General features: G+C 41.5%; 1 protein-coding gene across 4 annotated transcripts in view; it reads right to left on the bottom strand.

Moving 5' to 3' along the window:
• Window positions 1-2,018: 2,018 nt before the first annotated feature.
• HDAC9 (histone deacetylase 9) overlaps window positions 2,019-22,823 on the bottom strand; it is a 503,853-nt gene continuing 483,048 nt past the window's right edge. For all 4 annotated transcript variants that reach the window (XM_044293917.1, XM_044293915.1, XM_044293916.1 and 1 more), the window contains 4 exons: window positions 16,319-16,523; window positions 14,713-14,927; window positions 5,387-5,638; window positions 2,019-3,916 (listed from right to left, as the gene is read on the bottom strand). In XM_044293917.1, coding sequence (XP_044149852.1) covers window positions 3,863-3,916; window positions 5,387-5,638; window positions 14,713-14,927; window positions 16,319-16,523 — 726 coding nt within the window. In that variant the 3' untranslated portion in view covers window positions 2,019-3,862. The remainder of the gene's footprint in view (window positions 3,917-5,386; window positions 5,639-14,712; window positions 14,928-16,318; window positions 16,524-22,823) is intronic.

The raw sequence follows: 22,823 nt of genomic DNA, 5'->3' as shown, positions 1-22,823 counted from the left end.
GATGAGCCAAATAGTTTTGGAAAAAAGTTAAACTTTTTCTCAGGTCAAGGAGTTTGAAATCAGTGTTTTTTTTATATTTTATTATTCTAGTATTTATCAGATAAAAAAAAAAAAAAATCTGTTTAAATGTATGCAGTATATCTATCTGGGAGTGGCCAGGCTGCAGTGCTATAAGCAGCAACACAACCCCATACACTGTGGAGCTGCCCATACACTGAGCCTGAAGCACTGCAGCCTGGCAGCCTGCCTTGGTGCACTGGTGGCATTGGCATTGCAACATTCCATTGATTAAATGTATTAACAGAAGAGTGTATTACCTCCTGTCCTCTATCCCCTACCTATATATCTGTCAGCAGTTTTGCATAGACAAAACTTCTGACAGACACCCTGTAAAATATTAGTACACCTATTTAGCAGTGGTTTAAAACATTTGCTCATCTCTTTCATAATATATAAATATGTATATGTATATATGTACGTGTACCTTACCAGAACAAAAGATAGTTTTTGTAATCTACAAGCTAAATGTTTGCATACTATACATAAAGTACTTCTGACATTAGCAGCTTTTTATTAAAAATACTTGTATTTTAGGTTGGAAGATGAATCTACCACCATAGTCCCTCACATAACTGCTCATGGAGGAAAGCCAATCATCTTTTGTTTTTAAAAACAATCCTCAACATGACCGTTAGCGTCTATGCATGTATCTAAATAAATAAAAATCCGCAGTACGTCACAAGGCATTTTTCTCTTCGGAAAATAAAATATGCCTGTAAAAAGTAATATCTACTCCTAAATGAGGTATACTGCAGATTTCTGGTGTCAATGCATTACAGAAAACTAAACAGATGCCATCTTAAGACACTCTGAAATATGTGGAAACCTTGTCTTCAATGGAACAGTGGTGGGAAAGTGATGGTCCAAGGAACGTATGCAGCCCCAGACCTGTTCTTCCATTTATGTACCATTCAGCAGGTATAATACACAGCTTGTTGCACAAATATATGCCTCTATCATATGGAGAATGTAGGTCTCATGTCTCTTCCTCACAAGACAAGGGTGGCCGAGTATGCACAGACACCCTCCATGGTGAATGGGACATATGAGAGCAGCACATGGGTGGCCACACTTGACTCTTCCAATTCAAACAAGGGCAAAAGACATTAGGGGGTCATTTACAACTCGTATGTTAGTTTTTGTGGGCGTGGTCACCACTGTCTGACACATTTACAATCATTTACCATAGAAAAATAGCGTAAATTATAAATAAAATCTATACCAGCTCCTAGCTGGCATAGGTTTACGTTTCTGATGCACAGACACCAATGAAGCACCTCTTAATAAATTAGCCACATCTTACTCTGGCAGGCATTTTACTGAGGTGGGAAACCTCAATCTAAGGGCTCATGCACACGAATGTATTTTGTTTCCGTGTCCATTCCATCTTTTTAGCAGACCGTATGCGGAACCATTCATTTCAATGGGGCCACAAAAAAAAAACTGAAGTTACTCTGTGTGCATTCTATTTCCGTATGTTTGTATTTCGGTTCCGCAAAAAAATAGAACATGTCCTTTTATTGTCCTCGTAGGACTGTTCTATTAGGGGCCAGCTGTTCCGTTCTGCAAAATACGGAATGCACACAGGCGTCATCCATATTTTTTTTGCGGATCCGTATTTTGTGGACCGCAAAATATATACGGTCGTGTGCATGAGCCCTAAATGAGTAATTGAGCCATACTGATTTAGAGAGCACCTGTTGCCTCTCCTGCCATGTCTGTTTGAGCAACTACTTGCATTCCTCACGTAGTAGCAATTCTACAGCATGTAATGACTCTATGCTGTGATATTGCAGTGAAGGTACAGCTGGGTGTTACCAGTTAAGGGTGTGTCCCTGCACAGTCTGGCACTATCTAATCCGTGCTTCTATTGTCAGACTGTGCAGGGACATTCCCCCAACTAGTAACACCCGGCTGGTCTTTTACTGCAGACTGCTGGCAATTAATTTATAGGAATAACAGAGGGATGGCACATCATAGAGTCATAAGAATAGATGCTCCAGAATTGTTATCACACAGGGAAAGCAAGTAGTTACTAAAACAGACACGTCAGGAAAGGTGACAGGTCCTATTTAATATCAAGAGGATTATAGATGATTATCATTTAAAAAATCAGCATAGTTTTGAATGACTTAGCAGGACAGGTGAGCTTCTTCCACAAGGAGTCTGTACTACTTTATTTCCATGGTAGAAGCTGCGCCTTTATTTAACAAGCACCTTGTGTGCAGTCATTTTGTGCAGTAAATCAAGAGCCAAAACATTAGAAATGAACTACTATTATTTATTTAGTCATGACGTGAATTTCTGTGGACACTGACCAGATCAGCCTTCATTGTGTAAAAGTACAAACATCAAGCCTAAAGCCAATAGATAGATCCTTGGCAGAACACGCTGAAATGTCCGAACTGGCACTTTGCTAATTAAAGTAATAAAACAGCTTATTTAATATGGATGTCTAAGTTATCAAGTCTTCTGACTCAATCAGATGGGCGTCCTCTGCTCAGTACTCTCATCTATCAGCCTGTGTAAAGAGAGGCTACAAAGAGTGTCCCTCACCTTGGAGGACCCGCCACAGCTCTGCATTATGTGGTCAGCCCATTGCTTTCTATAAGAACTGTTCAATGCTTTATTTCACCTTTGGTGGCGCTGTAGCAAAATTAAACACTCAAAGCCATGTTCATCTGATCTTGTGTCATTATGGGACAAGAGATCAGCGAATCTATTCATATAAATTGGTTCGAACGTCTTATCAAGCAGATCATGCAGAGTTCTTCAACGGTGACAGAGGTTCCTTGAAGCTGAGGACATTCCCTATAACGCTTGATTGACAAGGCTGGACATTTCATCCAGAGATGACAATCTTGCCCTTGTGCCGCTGCTCCGAGTAGAGGCGCAAGTGCAGAGGCTCTGCTCCAACTACTGGAGCAGCGGCCGGGAGGTATAGCGGGACACGCAAAGTTGTGGAGAGCCTCTACGCTTACACAGATACATAGAGTAGCGGTACAGGTGCGAGATAGTCAAGGTTGGTAGAGATGTCCATACCTGTCAATCAAGCGTCAGGGGGCGAGTCCCCAGCTTTAAGGAGAACTTGTTGTAGGTGCAGAACTCTGCTTGATAAGCGGAAGCGATTCTTATAAATCAATTCACTCATCTCTACATGGGACCTTTCTAACAAAAAGGAACTGAGGACAACCCCATATAGGCAACTCCCGTTATTAAGAGATATGTAAGAAAGCATGCGTTATAATGATGGCATACATTAAAAGTATCAGGAACATATGTTTCCATGACAATAATAAATATAACTAAATCAATTTGTAATTGTCCTAGAAAAAGTCAAATATAATCTTTATTCTTTTGGTAGCATTGAAGAAAATAGGGTTTGTGACATACTCATACAGAATAAAACCATGTAAGGAGAGGACTCTGTTCACATGTTGTTCTCTGTAACCTCAAATGACTTGATGGATGTCTCAAAAGAGGATACAAAATGTAAAGGAAATGTCAAGTCATGAAAATGTCAAGTCATGCACAAATAGTCATCATGAAAACAGTAGATCCAAAATGAAGGCTTTTCGGGTTAAAGGTACAGGTGTAAGTGCTGGTAGAACAATCTTTTTGAAGTTCTTGGTTCTATAAAAAGAAGTCGTCTTTGTACTTGCTGCTGTCAGCAGGAGCTTGATGTCCCAAAGTAGCTGAGATCTTCAGAATAAGCGGAAGATTTGGGAAATAGGTTCCAAGGAGCACTGTGATTTTTAGTGAGTGGTCACAATATAAGACACTGAGAAAGAGTGTCCTCCACTTACAGAATGCGAGCAGGCTGCAAGTTCTCCTCTTGGGTGTGAAAAATATGTTGCTACACATACAAAAAAGTGAGAAGGGATGACACAGTTATTTCATTAGAATATATATAAGGTGAAGATGTATTACAATTGTGCGTAGTGAAAACAGTGACATCACTGGGAACTGCTTTAGTTCAATGACATCACAATTTTGACCCACTTATTATTTATTTGTTCAAAGCATAAACCAGCTTTTCATAAGACAGAATGTTACATAGTAGAATAATATTACCTAAAAGATCAAATTATGTGCGCAAAATACAGTACATGACAATTTTAGAGAAATGCAGTAAGAAAATAACATTGTTTTGAAACCACTTCATGCTCAGGGGTAGAGACGAGCGAATTTCTTGAAAATTCTATTCGGCTGATTCGGCGAATTTCACACAAAAAATCTCACTTTGTGACTAATTACTTTGCCACAAAGAGCATTTTTTTGTAAGTAGTGGGTGAAATGACAGGGAGCTGCGATAGCGCAGCCCCTGTCATTGTACCCCTCAGATGCCTCGCTCATACATGATCACAGCAACTGAGTGTACAAACAGTGTGAAATTAACATTAAAAAAAAACATTGCATTAAACATATAGCGTCTATTTGCGCGCTACGGGCCGGCCGCCACCATCTTGCTTGAAGATCTCGGCCTAAACCACGTGCGGCCCGAGATTACGTCATTATGCCGGCCGGCGTGATGATGTAATCTCGCGCCGCATGGGATTTCAGCCGAGATTTTCAAGCAAGATGGAGGCTGGCGGCCCTTCGCGCGGCAAGTTTGAATTTCAGGATTAATCTATTCGCTGACACGAAGCACGAGGAAATTCGGCTTCTAGGCGAATCGAATAATACCTGAAATTCGGATTGAATTCCACTTTGTGGGATTCGATTCGCTCATCTCTACTCAGGGGGTTTGACACTTGATATAGGACTTTCTTTTAGCTGAGATTCTCAAACATCACCAAGTCAAGGGGAGCATCAGGACCTCTATTCAAATAATTTGTGGTAGCACCAACTCCATATTAATGGCATCACGGGGTTACGATCTATTGCTATGGCAGCCTGGGACCTTGTGAAGGCTCCCAGGCCTGCCATAGCAAACTACCTGTCAAAACTGTCACATAGTATTGCATTGCAAGTATTCTGTTGCAATCTATGGCATTAGCAATCACAGGATTGCATATTAAGTTTTTTTCTATAATATTTATATAAATTCCCTAATAAATAGTAACTTTATTTAAACATGACACTATATAAAATATACTGGTTTTTCCATCATTCACCTCCGTGTCATTAAATATAGCCATCAATGGCTTTAAAGGGTAACTAAACCTTCACTGGGAAAGAAAAATGCTCCATGGGAGAAAAATATGCAAAGAGGTATCTCCCAGGGAAAGAGAGCTCTTTTTAATATTCTTTAAATCCCTAGGCGAGTCCCAAGTCAAAGCAAAAATGATTAAACAGATCGTGCAGTAAAACCTTTGCCTGTTACCTGTTGTACAAAGGCTGATTTTGGACTAGGCTCAGGATGTGTTTGAATGTCATCGTCACTGTCTGGCGGTTCTTCTTTCACCTTCACGGACTTTAGGAGTTCAGTTCTGAGATCAGTGCTGCTATGACTTCTTATGTTTGCAGTGGCTAAAACCTTTTCTTCTCGCATTGTATAATCACTGTGATGTTCTTCTTCAGATTCGTCCAGTTGACTTCCGGGTTGGCGAAGTTGTTCAATAGATTTGGAAAGCAACTTAGAAAAAAATGAAATAATGATATTAACTTCAAGTAAATTGTTTCATAAAAATCTTTAGCTTAGTCAACCTTTGAACATTTGTTGGCGGCAGGGTTGCCAACCAGAATTTTTCTTTTTTCTGGATTTTTTACGGGCAAATTGGAAAACCACATTGAATGATAAAAATGATAAGTAATACATTTCTGTAGCTTAGGTGGATTCACATCACCGTTATGGATCCTATGACGGATCTCAATAGCAGAATTGAAAACGCTAGTGTGAAAGCCTTAATTTACTGATATGAAAGCATTAGCAGTCTATAGTGATAGACGTAAAATGATAATAATCACAATCACGATGATTGCTCAAGCACCGCTAGCCTCAAAATAATCACACACACAACTTTTTTTTTTATGGAAGCTGGAAAAAAGTGCCCTATTTTTATGGACTGTCCAGGAATTTCTGGACGGTTGGCAACACTGGGTGGAGGCAAGAACTTGATGATAAATCATCAATATCTACAACTCAGGCAACCCCTTTAAATAGATGAGACTGCTATATAGCTTGCCACAAAGAAGAGATTTCATTATCCCTTTTAGTGCAGTTTATATCAAGGCACAGACTATAATTACACAACTAATCATCTCTTTATGCCTACTTACCAGTTGGTAAATTTAGGGCATGTAAACCCTGCCCCAGGACTGCCCAAACCAGGTACCACCCACTTGTGGCCAAGGTATAGATGCAAACACCACAGATTTTTAAACCGGGACTCTCTTTGAAGATTAGGGACAGTCTTTTCAAATTCGGAACAGCAGGCAAAAATGCTTTACGCAGCCAAAAACATTACCCCAGTGTTAGGGCTCATTCACACCAACATATATTTGAGTCAGCATCCGTTCTGCAATTTTGCGGAAAGGATACGAACCTATTCATTTTAATAGGGCTGCAGAAGAGGCAGACAGGACACTGTGTGCTGTCCACATCCATAATTCTGTTCCGTGGCCCTGCAAAAAAAGATAGAACATGTCCTATTCTTGTCCACAATTGCAGACAAGAATAGGCATTTCTATCATAGGTCTGCCCGTTCCGTTCCGCAAAATGTGGAACGCACATGGCCGTTATCCATGCTTTGCGGATGCGCAATATGCGGACAGCACAAATGGATACGGTCGTCTGAATGAGTCCTTAAAGAGCACATTCAGGTACTGGTTGATCTTTTCAGAAGACACAGTAGAGACTTTACTGTTTTTAACATTTGTCCTTTTTACAGCAGACATTTAACTAATACAATTATATAAGAGAAATACATACAAAGTAATGCCCTGATGTGTTAACTCAGTAAATTCAAGAAAAAAAAACATTTATAATAAGTTTTTAAAATCCAGCCACAGCATAGAGGGTAAGAGTCCGACTTCTGGGACTCCTACCAATCACATGATCATTGATCGAGCATGCATGCTGCGGCTCCATTCATCTCCATGGGACCATCGAAGAGAAGCCAAGTACAGTGCTCAGCAGTGTCTGACCGCCCTATAGAAATGAACCGAGTGTCAGCATGCATGCTACACGGAGAGACACAGTACCGCCATTCCTGTGATGGGCGGAGCTCCCTGTGCCGGTCCTCCACCAATCAGACTCTTACCACCTGAACTTGGCACAACCCCTTTAAGCCTACAGTTCTAATGGCCCCGCCTCCTTTCCTCTACCCGAATATAAAAGCCAGGGTTATAGGGCAAATCTCTGAATGGCAGCACAAATCTGGACATCTGCTAGATAGGGAAATCCAATTTATGAGGCCAGATAAGCAATATTTTAGATTATTTACTTACAGAATTGACTTTTAAAGTGAACAAACAGCTTCAGAGCCAATGTTCAGATCATCTGTAAGAACTGCATAAACAGCAATTTACAAATACAGGGGGTCATTTATCATTTTAGGTTGTTTTTAGGTCAGTTTTAAGTCTGGTTTTGCTTTGTGTGCCTGCACCTAATTTATGAACTGGTGCAACTTAATAATATATGTGACGTGAGTGTAATGTGGTTTACTCCTTTAGGTGCAAATGTACACCAGGGGGTTGCCTGGTGTCAGTTGCGACTTTTTTGCGAATTTTGCAAAATTAAATGAGCCATAATCCAGATCTAATCTCACTTTTAGCTCTTAAACATAGACCACTGTGAAAAATGGCGAGGATCGCGAAATGTCGCCCAAAAAATCACAGTTGCCATGGAAATGTTGCAGTTGCCATTACTTTTTTACACCACAAAACTGACATATCAGATTTTATAACTGACCCCCACGAGGTTTTCAGAAATGATCATTATAAGCAGTGGAAGTAGATGATATGGAAGCATCAATGATAATCAGGAAAGCTTTGGGAATTTCAAATCCACTTGTTCTTTAGGAACTAAGGAGCAATATAAAGTCTGTAACCTAAAAAGTAAAACTTTTAAATGACTTCATGTACTATACTTGTATACACTGTATGGACAGCTGACATCACTGGTCTCCATATAGGTGGCTTGTCAAGATAGTGAGTAGTGTTGAGCAAATCGAAGAACACAAAGTGGACTTCGATCAGAATTACAGGAGAAATTCAATTCACCGCAAATCCAAATTTCCTCGTGCTTCATGGTAGCAAAACGATTTAACCTGAAATAGTGTAAAAAGACAAAAAAATCATACTTGCCTCATCCATTTTCTCGCGGACGGGCAAGCCGCCGCCATCTTGCTTGAAGATCTCTCACAAAACTACGTGAGTGTCATCACGGTCTGATTAAGATTTCGCAACAGATCTTTAAGCAAGATGGCGGCTGGCCCGTCGTGAGCAAATAGATGAGGTAAGTATATTTTTGGGGTGGTCTTTTTACACTATTTCAGGTTAAATCGTTTCGCTAACATGAAGCATGCAATTCTGATCGAAGTCCATTTTACGCTGTGTCATCTATATCAGAATCCGCCATCATGTATGCACCCACTACTTACAAAGAAATGTGCTTCGTGACAAAGTGATTTTTTTGTAAAATTTGCCGAAGCAGTCAAATCTATGTTTTTTATTCTTTGCTCATCACTAACAGTGAGGTATATGGCCAAGCTTACATGCAATCCTAAAATAAATACACTGCAGGGATACTTTAGTTTTAGTGTCAATTCACTGAGCACTAAACGATGCACTGATGGCAGGCCTATGTGCAGTGAAAGAGTTAACACAAGAGTCTCTGGAACCTGTAACGAAAAAAAACCTTTTAATAGGAAACAGCTATGCCAAGGGTTATCTGCTCAATTCTCACATAGCCGGCTTTGAAGTTAGTATTACAGTGCAGAACAGACGGTACTTAACTGTGGTTTGTGGATGGACTGTGTTTTACTTTTGACATCTAAAAAGAAGCGGATTGTAATAATGATGGCTCGTAAACAATTACACGTTATTGCACTATATGCGTCTAATTGTTTCTAGCTGCATTTAAATATCAAATCTCTTTTAGAAATGTTATAAAATCAATGCATACCCATAACTTGTCATGTTTATTGCCTGTGCTGTGACATAACTGCATTAATTAACACAGTTTGTGTTTGCTTAATCTGTACTGTGACATCACTGCGCGCTTTATTCTTGTATTACAATGCTCTATTATGCCTATGCCGTGACATCACTGTGCAGAGATTGCTGGGATTATTATGCCAGTTTTGTCACATCACTGTGTATATTATCCCTGCACTGTGACATCACTGTGTATATTATCCCTGCACTGTGACATCACTGTGTATATTATCCCTGCACTGTGACATCACTGTGTATATTATCCCTGTACTGTGACATCACTGTGTATATTATCCCTGCACTGTGACATCACTGTGTATATTATAACCTGTACTGTGACATCACTGTGTATATTATCCCTGCACTGTGACATCACTGTGTACATTATCCCTGTACTGTAACAACACTGTGTATAGTATCCCTGTACTGTGACATCACTGTGTACATTATCGCTGCACTGTGACATCACTGTGTTTATTATCCCTGTACTGTGACATCACTGTGTATATTATCCCTGTACTGTGACATCACTGTGTATATTATCCCTGTACTGTGACATCACTGTGTTTATTATCCCTGTACTGTGACATCACTGTGTATATTATCCCTGCACTGTGACATCACTGTGTTTATTATCCCTGCACTGTGACATCACTGTGTATATTATCCCTGTACTGTGACATCACTGTGTTTATTATCCCTGTACTGTGACATCACTGTGTATATTATCCCTGCACTGTGACATCACTGTGTTTATTATCCCTGCACTGTGACATCACTGTGTATATTATCCCTGTACTGTGACATCACTGTGTATATTATCCCTGTACTGTGACATCACTGTGTATATTATCCCTGCACTGTGACATCACTGTATATATCATCCCTGTACTGTGACATCACTGTGTATATTATCCCTGCACTGTGACATCACTGTGTATATTATCCCTGCACTGTGACATCACTGTGTATATTATCCCTGCACTGTGACATCACTGTGTATATTATCCCTGTACTGTGACATCACTGTTTATTATCCCTGCACTGTGACATCACTGTGTTTATTATCCCTGCACTGTGACATCACTGTGTATATTATCCCTGCACTGTGACATCACTGTGTATATTTTCCCTGTACTGTGACATCACTGTGTATATTATCTCTGTACTGTGACATCACTGTTTATTATCACTGTGATGGGATATCATTGTGTAGCATCTATGTTCTGTGACATACTGTAACTATTATACATAATGCACTGTATTTATTAACCTTTCCCTGTGACATCACTGTGTACATTATCTCTGCACTGTGACATCACTGTGTACATTATCTCTGCACTGTGACATCACTGTGTACATTATCTCTGCACTGTGCCATCCCTGTGTACATTATCCCTGTACTGTGACATCACTGTGTACATTATCTCTGCACTGTGACATCACTGTGTACATTATCTCTGCACTGTGCCATCCCTGTGTATATTATCTCTGCACTGTGACATCACTGTGTACATTATCTCTGCACTGTGACATCACTGTGTACATTATCTCTGCACTGTGCCATCCCTGTGTATATTATCTCTGCACTGTGACATCACTGTGTACATTATCTCTGCACTGTGACATCACTGTGTACATTATCTCTGCACTGTGCCATCCCTGTGTACATTATCCCTGTACTGTGACATCACTGTGTACATTATCTCTGCACTGTGACATCACTGTGTACATTATCTCTGCACTGTGCCATCCCTGTGTATATTATCTCTGCACTGTGACATCACTGTGTACATTATCTCTGCACTGTGACATCACTGTGTACATTATCTCTGCACTGTGCCATCCCTGTGTATATTATCTCTGTACTGTGACATCACTGTGTACATTATCCCAGTACTGTGACATCACTGTATTTATTATCCCTGCACTGTGACATCACTGTTTATTATCCCTGTGATGGGATATCATTGTGTAGCATTTATGTTCTGTGACATACAGTAACTATTATACATAATGCACTGTATTTATTAACCTTTCCCTGTGACATCACTGCATTTATTATACTTGCACTGTGACATCACTGCATTTATTATCCTTGTACTGTGACATCACTGCATTTATTATCCTTGTACTGTGACATCACTATCTTTAATATCTCATCTCTATCTTTAATATCTAATATGAGATACCACTGTGTTTATTATCAAGTTTCTGAGGTGTAGCAATGTACATTTTTAAGGGCCATAACCACTTGAGGTGCACAGGTTGCTGCTGCACCTGCGAAGTGCTGCCACATCAGAGGATACCTGTAGTATAAATGGGAGCTGATATAGATTTTGCAGCATGACCCGGGATTGTTAGACTGCACGTATGTTCCAATGTAATTTTATAAACAAGTATTAGTAATTTAACCCTGATGTATTTTTTTTTTTTTATAACCTTGTGTAAGTTTATTATTGAATGGAAACATCAAAAAGCTAGAAAAAGACTCCACAGGTGTCCATTCTTGCTATTCATACACAGTAACGTAGGACATTTTTAGGGGTGTAAATAGAAATGAGGGTACACGCCCAATCAATCCTGGTTCATGCTACCATCTATTTTTGTACAGGTATTGTCCAAGAAGAACCTTGTGCTGCAGCCCCGTTTTCATAGTTCCTACAACAGCCGCACAGATTGCCTCCATTAACTGGACATCCTTAGGGCTCATGCAATGCGGACCCAGTTATTTCAATGGGGACGCAAAAGATACGGTTAACACACCATGTGTTTTCTGCATTCGTGAACAGCGATGGTCAGTTCGCAGTGTTCGCCAGCGAACATATGCGGGCGGCCATCTTTAGTAAGGTTAGACTCACCCGTCCGGCGATGCAGAGGTAAGCCCTTACCTGTGCCTGTGCCACGAGCCGGTCTGAAATCAAATGCAGTCACCGGGAGCAGGCCGTTCCGAGAGCAGCCACCGGGGGCCTTCATCGGGCTGTTCTTGGAACTGCCTTCTCCCGGTGACTGCATTTGATTTCAGACCGCCTCGTGGCACAGGTACAGGTAAGGACTTACCTGTGCATCGCCGGACGGGTGAGTCTAACCTTACTAAAGATGGCAGCCTGCATGTGTTCGCTGGCGAACACTGCCAACTGACCATCACTGTTCGTAAGTCCATTCAGCGACCTGCTAAAAACATGTCCTATTTTTGTCTGTTTTGCCAACAAGGACAGGCCATTTCTACAGAAGTGAAAAAATAAATGGTGCCATGCACTTGGCCGATATTCGTGTTTTGCGGATCTGCGATTTGCGAACCGCTAAAAATGGACACGGTCATATGCAGAAAGCCTTAATTGATGCTTCATCAAGCACCGTTATCATACATAAGGTAATATTTGTATCATTATTAATTTATTGTTTTTTAGTTAAAATATAAATAATTTATTATTAATAAAAAACAGAGACAATCATTGTTCTGATATATACGGCAATATTAGAATAAAGGTTAGGAAAATGATCACTTAGGCCCCTTGCAGACGAGCGTGTCCAGATTATGTCCAGATGGGTTGCGGATGCGTTCAGTGAAAACTGTGCGATTTTGCAAACAAAGCCATTCAGTTTTGTTTGCGATCGCGTTCAGTTTTTATCGCGCGGGTGCAATGCGATTTACTGCGTTTTGCACGCGCGTGATAAAAAAACTGAATGTTTACAAACAACATCTCTTAGCCACCTTTCGTGAAAATCACATCGCATCCGCACTTGATGCGATTTTTACGCAGCCCTATTCACTTCTATGGGGCCAACGTTGCGTGAAAATCACAGAATATAGAACATGCTGCGATTTTCACGCAACGCAAAAGTGATGGGTGAAAACCAACGCTCATGTACACAGACCCATTTAAATGAATGGGTCCGGATTCCGTGCGGGCGCAATGGGTCCGGATTCTCGCTTGTGTGAAAGGTGCCTTAAAGAGGCAGCAGTTTGCGGTATAGAAATGAATTCAGTGTGACTGGAATCTACCTCCTAATAGAAAAGCACAGTTCAGATTTCCAAACATGAATATTTAAAAGAGTCAGGCAAACTATTTCCACCCACACTCAGATGGAATGTCACAATTTACATTGCAGGCGCAGCTTCCAAGGTGCTTTACGTAGAGTGGGACCTACAGGTAAAATATCCACTGCGACCCTGTATGTCCCACATTGTCCATATCCTAAGTGACCCACTGTCAATGATGTCAGAAGGCTAAATACAATTATCAAAAGATTATTCTGAGAACTTTCCTAAAGTTATCAGGCATTCTTATCTGTTCATGTAAATATGTGATTGTTGAAAGACCACAAAGTGCTGTTTATTTGTCTCCTGTTCAGTCTTGACTAAAAATGGATAGAAAACCTTTACTGATTAAATGTTAAATCTATTCATAAAAACAATAGTCTGGGAAACAAACGAAAGAAGATTTCATTATAGATGTAGCAAATATTCAGCAAGTCGGCAGAGCGATGCAGGCTTATCAGGCTCCCTCTAGTGGGGAAACCACTTCCAGCTCCTGTCAAGCTCTCCTTGTATATTAGGATTCAGATGAGTTTCACAGTTAGAACGGCTGTCACATTTAAGTATTTTTATGGTTAATATGTTAGAATATTTAAGCTCAATATTTCATTGCACAGAATGCAGACAGCTGCAGGTGTAGACCAAGGGAGCTGTGGGCCTAAGGCGTTGCACCAATATGATAGGATGCAGACATACCTTAAAGGGTTCCTGCTACCAGATTTAACCCTATTAAGCTAGCTGACATTAGCGATGTGCTAATGTCAGCTAAACCTAACTAGCCTATTCCTACTTTTATCTATGCCCCCGTTACGCCCAGAAATCTAACTTTTATCATATGCTAATTAGCCTCTAGGACCGGGGGGGGCGTTGGTCCGGCTCCTAGAGGCTCCGTTCTCCCACCTTTCTCGCCTCCCTCCAAGTCCTGATTGACAGGGCCAGGCAGCGCTCACATCTGTCTGCCAGCCCTGTGCTCTGGGGAAATCTCACGCCATTCAGTATTCGGCGCAGGCGCGGTGAGGAAGCTGAACGGCGCGAGATTTCCCCAGGGCACAGGGCTGGCAGACAGATGCGAGCGCTGCCTGGCCGCTGGCCCCGTCAATCAGGACTTGGAGGGAGGCGACAAAGGTGGGAGAACGCCCCCCCCCGCTCCTAAAGGCTAATTAGAATATTATAAAAGTTAGATTTCTGGCGTAACGGGGGCATAGATAAAAGTAGGAATAGGCTAGTTAGGTTTAGCTGACATTAGCACATCGCTAATGTCAGCTAGCTTAATAGGGTTAAATCTGGTGACAGAAACCCTTTAAGTACCAAGCTATGGATGAAAGCAATGGGCCGCTATAAGCACTGGGCAGGTCGGGTTTGCTGGCTGTGACGGCAATAGTCAACACCAACAGGACCGCCACTTGCTATAAGACATGTGCTAGAGGTCCCTGGTGCGGCGACTGTCATCCGGCATAACAATACAATAATAAGGCAGACATTTTTGTATATATTGTATTCATATTGCTCACTTTGTTCATCTGGATCTGCTGCTGATACTTTTTCTGCTTCTCCAGGAACTGCTGATGCTGCTGCTGAATGACGAGCTGCGCCAGGGTATTCTGAGGAAGGGGGGCAGACTGCGTCCTGTGCAGGGGTCTGTGGCGGGGAAGTTTGTGAACCACCCTCCCAGCCGGTGAAACTCTATCCTTTGATGTTAGTGGGGCCTGAAGAATCTGAGCTCCACCTGAGGAATCAATGAGAAAAAGAGTGTTTTTTTAGCTGAAGACATGGGAATTCTAAAGATTATGTGAACATTTGCAATTCATTCTTTCAGCATCTGATTATCTGGAAATCCTGATAATCCAATCACTGGGAAAGGGAAGAATTGTACAGAGTAGAGCTTTTTTTATGAAGGTGGATAAAAGAAAAACTGTTGGAGTCATTTATTAAACTGGTGTAAAGTAGAACTGGCTTAGGTGCCCATAGCAGCCAATCAGATTCCACCTTTCATTTTTCACAGCTCCTTTGGAAAATGAAAGGTGGAATCGGATTGGTTACTATGGGCAACTAAGCCAGTTCTACTTTGCACCAGTTTGATAAATGTTAGTTATATACAATATATATAGTAGAGCTTATGCACCCATGTACATATATACACACATATACTGCATATATATCAATCTGCTCAGCTCCTCCTGCTCTATAAGATCTGCCTGCAGATTGCACTGCATTTTATATTGAACAGGTAAAGAAAAATAATAACAACCAAATCCAAGAATAAACAGAAAATAATATGTTTCTCAGGGTGAATATGAGGGCCCGTAGCAACCAATCAGATTCCACCTTTCATTTTTCACAGCTCCTTTGGAAAATAAAAGGTGTAATCGGATTGGTTGCTATGGGCAACTAAGCCAGTTCTCCTTTACACCAGTTTGATAAATCTCCCCCATAGTTTAGTACATAAAGCTGTGATAGAGATGCCATGGGGGGTGCTCTGTTAGATGCCTCTATATAGTATATGTACCCCTTTCAATAGGGAATAACGTGCTACCATTTTCGCGCCTCTTGACAATTCTCTTATGGAGTAGAGAGGTGTGTGTGTTGTATTGTGCGCGTTTTACAGATAACACTAAGAGCTCATGGACACGAATGTATTTTCTGTCCGTGTTCGCTCTCTTTCTTTTGCGGCCTGTATGCAGAACCATTCATTTCAAAAAACGGAAATGACTCTGTGTTCATTTCACGTCCGTATCTCCGTTCCGCAACAAAAAAGAACTTGTCCTATTCTTGTCTGTTTTGCGGACAAGGACAGGCATAGTTACAATGGATCCGTAAAAAAAAAACTGATGCAACACGTCACACGGACGTCATCCTTTTTGTTGCAGATCCGTGTTTTGCGGACCGCAAAATACATACGGTTGTGCGCATGAGCCCTAAAACCATAGAAATCTAAATCTGCCCAGATTAGAATACTTCAGATAAGCAGCATAACTTTTCTGAATGTATGACCTGTTTCAGCACTGGTTAATAAACTGATGCTGAGTTGATTTTTGGGACCAAATCCTTTATATTGGTCATTTCAGCTACTAAATTTGGAAACATCATCTGAAATCCCTCAGTGACCCTCGTCATTACCTGTGGCTAGAAGCTTCTGCTGCCGCATTTGTTCTTTGAGCAGTAGGTGCTGCAGTAAGGCCTGGTGGCTGCTGTTGGTCTTGCCCTCCAGCGGTGTGTGAGCCGAAGACACAGGGAGGGCTCCTGTGTAGGGTCCAGGGAGCGTTACCCCCTGCCTGGGCGCCTGAGGCTCATTCTTTTGTTTTTCTTTTAATGAAGATGAGGCCTGCAGCAAGAAAATCAGAGAATTATTCTAATCCCATTACATGGATGTTAGGATACAAGTGTTGTACTATTCACCAGTAATGAATTGGTGACTGTATCTTAGGTGAACCATTTCAAAGGACATAGATGGTCAGTTGTAATGGAGCAGTGGAGCTCAGCTAACAAGAGTCTTCAATCTCTGATCGTCTTTGACCACAGTGATCAAAGGTGACAATGTAGACAACCTGATATTAAATGAAAACATGAAGGATCCAGCATTTGTAGTGCTACAATGACTAAAGGGGCCTTCTAGGAATTAAATATTGATGACCCATCCTCTTCATAGTAAGGAATTACATATTGATGACCCATCCTCTTCATAGTAAGGAATTACATATTGATGACCCATCATCTTCATAGTATACCACAACAGCACAATGCACTGCATAAATCCAGTACTCAGTATCGCAGCTCCATCTTATTCTCTTGAATAGGACGAGGCTTCAGAAAGATCATGTGACTAATGGTGCGGGAGTCGGACCCCCACCAATCTGATATTGGTGATCTATCCAGAGGGTGGATCATCAATATTCAATTTCCAGAAAACTTGTTTAATCGGATTCCACTAAGGGGAAAAGGATTAAGATAGATCATCAATTTTTCATTGATAGTGGTTCAGCTTCATTGACTCTGACGATGATCGCAATAAAGGGACCTGACCTCTAGTGCCGGGCAGAGCCGCTTGTGCAGATAAGTGGCTGTGTCTACGTAATTAAGGAAGAAATATCAATATTTAAGTTACAACACCCCATTACCATTGTATAATACACTTTAATGTTTAAATTTTAAGGGATTGACCAGGATTTTTATATCGATGGCCTATCCTCTGGATAGGCCATCAATATATGATCTGTGGAGGTTCAACATCCGGCAGCCCCGCCGAACAGCTGTTTGAAGAGACTGTGGTGCTCCGGTGAGTGCTGCAACCTTCTCACAACTTACCAAGCACAGAGCCATGTATTGTATAGTGGCTGAGCTTGGTATTTCAGCCCAGGCCCATTCACTTGAATGGGACTGAGCTGCGCCTAGGCCATGTGACCAATGTAGATGATGCCACTGACCTAGGAACAGGACGTAGCCCTCGCATGAACGCCACAGTCTCTTCAAACATCTGATTCATGGTAGCGCCAAGAGTTGGATCCCCATGGATCAGATATTGATGATCTACTCTGAAGAAACAAAAATCCCAGGCAACCCCTTTACGTTAAAGTAATATGATTAGGTATAACTCCAAATTTGTATTTAACCAAAGAATAATATAATATATGTTCACTATAACTTACCAGGGTTTGAAGTAGCTCATTTTATATATATAAAAAATGGAATTATCATAAAACATGGCAGCAATACATGTACAACCCGGTCACAGACCAGAGAGGAATCTGTTGTTACTTAATGGCTCTTCGCTTAGGATCATAGAAGAGTCCTATGCAAGAACTCCCTTTTAAAGATAACTATATACCTCCTCGTAATTACTTTATTGTCTCTAGGTGATGGAGTGAACACATTTAGGGGAATTTAACATGAGAGGAAAATTTGAAGTCAGTTTTGCTTGAGTCTGCGTTGGAGAACTTTATCAAATGTCTCATGTTACTTGATAAATTTGTCTTATACTTAGGCCTCATGCAAACAACAGTAAATTTTTTGCACAAAAAATACGGATAACGTCCATGTGCATTTTGTATTTTGCAGAACGGAACAGCTGGCCCCTAATAGAACAGTATTAGCCTTGTCCGTTATGCGGACAATAATAGAACATGCTCTATTTTTTTGCGGAATGGAAATACGGACATATGGACATACGAAAACGGAATGCACACGGAGTAACTTCTGTCTTTTTTGTGGACCCATTGAAATGAATGGTTCCTCATACGGTCTGCAGAAAAAAAACGGAACAGGCACAGAAAGAAAATACATTTGTGTGCATGAGCCCTTAGACCTAACACTTTTGTCCAGAGAAGCTACTTCCGTTTTTCTACTCCACCCTCCTCCTTGAGTGAGATTGCGCCTTTTTTGCGACTCCGCGATAAACCTGGAATAAAACTCATTACCATAGCTGACCACACCCATTTCCCCACCCACATTACATAACTGGAGTGAGTGGTGTAAAAATGCAAAAAAGTTGCAAAATTTTGTGCAATCGCTTACATCTTTGCGCAAGCGAGTGCAAAAATGCTGTGGAACACTGTTGAAATATTACATTGGCTTTGGCCTCCTATCAAATATATCATTTCCATGCTGATGCCCCAATTGATAAATATGGAACTTTATTTAAGGGCATGCACAAGACCGTTTTTTTTGGGTTTGCGTCCGATTCTCATTTTTTTGCGGAGGCACACAGACCCATTTATTTTTAGGGGGCCGCAAATAATGCAGACAACACTCAGATGTCATCCGTGTGCTGTCCGTATCCGTATGACCCTTTCTCAAATTATAGAACCTGTCCTATCCTTGTCATGTCCTTTTCCGTGTGGCCCTTTCTCAAATTATTATCCGTTTGGTGGACAAGAATAGACAGTTCTATCAGGCAAATGTGACATGCACTATCCGTATTTTGGCCACTATCCGTATTTTGTGGCTCTGCGCTAGGCGGAGAGCAAAATACATATGGGCATGTGCATGTAGCCGAAATGAGAAATAAACTGAGGAAGGCATTACTAACATAAAACTATAATTCGATATATAAAAGCAAACACTCACGTTATGTACTGAGGAATCAAAGTGTGATTTATTTTATAGGACTGAGGTCGGCTTTATGAATAAGGGCATTATGGATCAGGGAAACATATGGTTAAGGTACTTATTTTGTTTGGGGAGTAAATCAGATCTGGATATCATCACCCATTAATTGCTGTCACCGGGAGTTTAAGGATGAAGGAGAGATATTTTCTTGCTTTCACTCCCTTATACCTGGTTTCAGAGCGACTGATAATAAATCCACAGTAGTTATTTAGTTTGGATGGGAGAACAACATGCACACAGTGGTATCACTCCAAGCTGACCTCTGCTGGGTTTTTTATGTTTGGGACTTTAAGACAAACTCATGCATTGAAATGTACAATATATTGCCTGCCGAACAGCGCATTACCGGTCTGCTGTTCATACTGGCCGATGATGATTGTGTACTAGGTTCTGTTCATAACAGCCTTGTTTTAGATGGTTCACTGCTCTTTTATTTAATTTTTTTTACAAACACATCAATAAAATATAGAATAAAACACCAGTTTGTGACTATGTTAAAGTAAGGCACACCACACCGTACCTGTGGGCAACGACTAGCGGGAGAGGAACCATGACAGGTATTTTATACAATATTTCCTACGTATAAGTCTAAAAAAGTAATTGCAGAAACTGTTTAGTATAAAGAAAGGAAGAAGGAACCGGAATGCAGAGAGCACTTTACAGTGAGGCTCCGCCTTCTGGACACTTGCTGGAAGGGCCGGCGTCAGCACCCGGCATACCCAGGCAAGTGCCAGGGCCCACTGCTCCTGGGGGACGGGGCACTGCACTGAGAACATGGCACATGCTGCCATCAGCGCGCACCATGTTCTCCTGAGCCAGCACAGTGGAGAAGGAGGGAGTCTCTCCCTCCTCACTGTGACACGGTTTCCCCTGCCACCAATGAGAAGAGCAGTGAGGAGGAGGGGAGGGGACCAATGATTATAATAAAAGGTTGGGGGGCGCACTGCGCCATCAATGATTATAATTAAACCATTAATACAAATGTAGGCTGCGGGTGCAGTACCTGAGGGGTTAATTGCCATGGGTCGCCCTGCCCTGCCTACATTTGTACCCCCGAACCCTAGTGTTAAAATCATTGGTGGCGCAGTGCGCCACACCGCCCAGTGTTATAATCATTGGTGTCACAGTGTGCGCCCCACCTCCCATTATTATAATCATTGGTGGCACAGTGCACCCCCCCACCCTAGTATTATAATTATTGGTGGCCCAGTGCGCCCCACCGCCCAGTATTATAATCATTGGTGGCACAGTGCGCCTCACCCTAGTATTTTAATCATTGGTGGTACAGTGCACCGCCCTACCCTAGTATTATAATCATTGGTGGTGCAGTGCACCCCACCCCCCAGTATAAATCACTGGTGGCAGTGGCCAAAGGGTCCCCTCCCCTCCTCCTCAGTATTCTCATTGGCGGCAGTGGCAGCTTCCGATCGGAGCCCAAGCAGTGAAATTGCAGGTCTTCAATCGGTTACCATGGCAGCTAGGACGCTTCTGAAGCCTTGGCTGCCATGGTAAGCTGGAAGCACTGATTGGACAACTGGTGGCACCCACTTAGACCTTCATTGAAAACTGCCAGCAATTCCCCCATATCTTCTAGCAGGATTAATACAGGAATTGTACACCATAGAGCCATAAGAATAGATGCTCCAGAACTGTTATAACATGGGGAATGTCAGTCGTTACTAAAACAGACATGTCAGGAAAGGCGACGGGTGCTGTCTATGCAATCCTCTAATATATAGTAATATAGCAGCACTTCACAATTACAACAGTCCATCTGAAAGGTAAAGTAAATCAATACTAAGAAAATCTAATAAAAATAAGGTTATGTTCAAAATGCCTTTCTCTGTTTTTTTTTAGTAAACCCAATAGTAATTAAGAACTTCTGACCATCCATCATCTATTCTGCTCACGAGTTTGAATTAGTCATTTGCATTAAGTAGACCTTACGTCTAGCCCATAAAGCTCACTGAGCATCTGGAGACCTAGAACTGATCACATGGAATGTTATGGAGCGGTGGCTGGAAGACACTGTCGGCCGGCCAGTTTATGGCGCTCCAATAACAGCACTGTCTTCCCACTAATATCACAGACACTATTAATAGGAGAACATAAAACACAATCCACATGTTTCATTTGATTTGCTGGCCATATTTCACAAAGCCTTTTAGGATCTGATTACCACTTCCCACATGAAAAGGTTTGTTTGGGACATTTCAGCGAAAAGCAATGTCAATTAGCATACAAATGCCGATGGATGATGGACAAGCCATAAATACTTTTTTATTGCAATGAGTTATTTCTCAGTCCGGGAAAATGCTTTATAAAACAGTGTAATAAAATCTTAATGCAAGGACACATGCACACGATCATATCCGTTTTCACGGTCCACAATGTGAGGATCTTCAAAACTTAGATACCAGCTGTGTGCATCCCGCATTTTCCCCTGTGCTGTCCACATTAGAGATGAGAGGCGCCCCGTCACAAGCAAATGGAGCGGGTATGTATGATTTTTATTTTTTTTGTACTATTTCATGTTAAATCGAATCGCTACCATGAAGCACGAGGAAATTCGGCTTCATGGCAAATCGAAGTAGACTTTGATTTGCTCAAAATTTGTCCACATCTTTTGCAGCTCCCTTAAAATACGCTTGTGTGCATGAGGCCTAAGGCCCCTTGCAGACGAGCGTGAGCGGATTAGGTCCGGATGCTTGCTGATGCGTTCAGCGAAAACTGCGCGATTTCGCAAGCAAGTTCAGTTTTTATCGCGCGGGTGCAATGCGATTTAACACATTTTACACACGCGTTATAAAAAACGAAATGTTTACAAACAACATCTCTTAGCAACCTTCCGTGAAATTTTCACGCAGCCCCATTCACTTCTATGGGCCCAGCGTTGCGTGAAAATAGCAGAATATAGAACATGCTGTGATTTTCACGCAATGCACAAGTGATGCGTAAAAACCTACGCTCATGTACACAGACCCATTGAAATGAATGGATCCGTATTCTGTGCGGGCAACAATGCGTTTGCATCATGCGTTGCACCCGTGCGAATACTCATTCGTGTGAAAGGTGCCTAAAGCGGTATTGGAAAAACTGACAATGGAAACTGATTAATGAAAAAAATCCTGTATTTGAAATCTGTGTATTTCAAATACCGTGTGAGTTACGTTGTATTTCTTGAGCAAATTCTTTCTAAGATAATTGAATTCAACCTGAACTTTCCCAAAACTCAGGACGAATCAAAATTTTTGGAGATTCAATTTGGGGGAGTTTCTCAAAATGAGATCAGTCATTTCTCAGATCAGAAGACAGGAAGGATGAAGAAAGAGGATCACAGGACCCGGGAGGTGTCTGTATACACACCGGCAGCGATTTCTCACCAAAAAGTGAAATTTGTTTGGGCCATTTGTTTCAACATAAAAAATCCTACAGTGCAGTTTATTTTTAAAGAGGCTATTTGTTACCACCAGGAGCCATGCCTTTACCCATAGTCCAGGGGTCAGCAACCTCCAGCACT

The sequence above is a fragment of the Bufo gargarizans genome, chromosome 5, assembly GCF_014858855.1.
Source record: "Bufo gargarizans isolate SCDJY-AF-19 chromosome 5, ASM1485885v1, whole genome shotgun sequence".
NCBI lineage: Eukaryota > Metazoa > Chordata > Amphibia > Anura > Bufonidae > Bufo > Bufo gargarizans.
The sequence above is the reverse complement of the archived record's forward strand: the minus strand, read 5'-3'. Positions and strand labels throughout refer to the sequence as shown.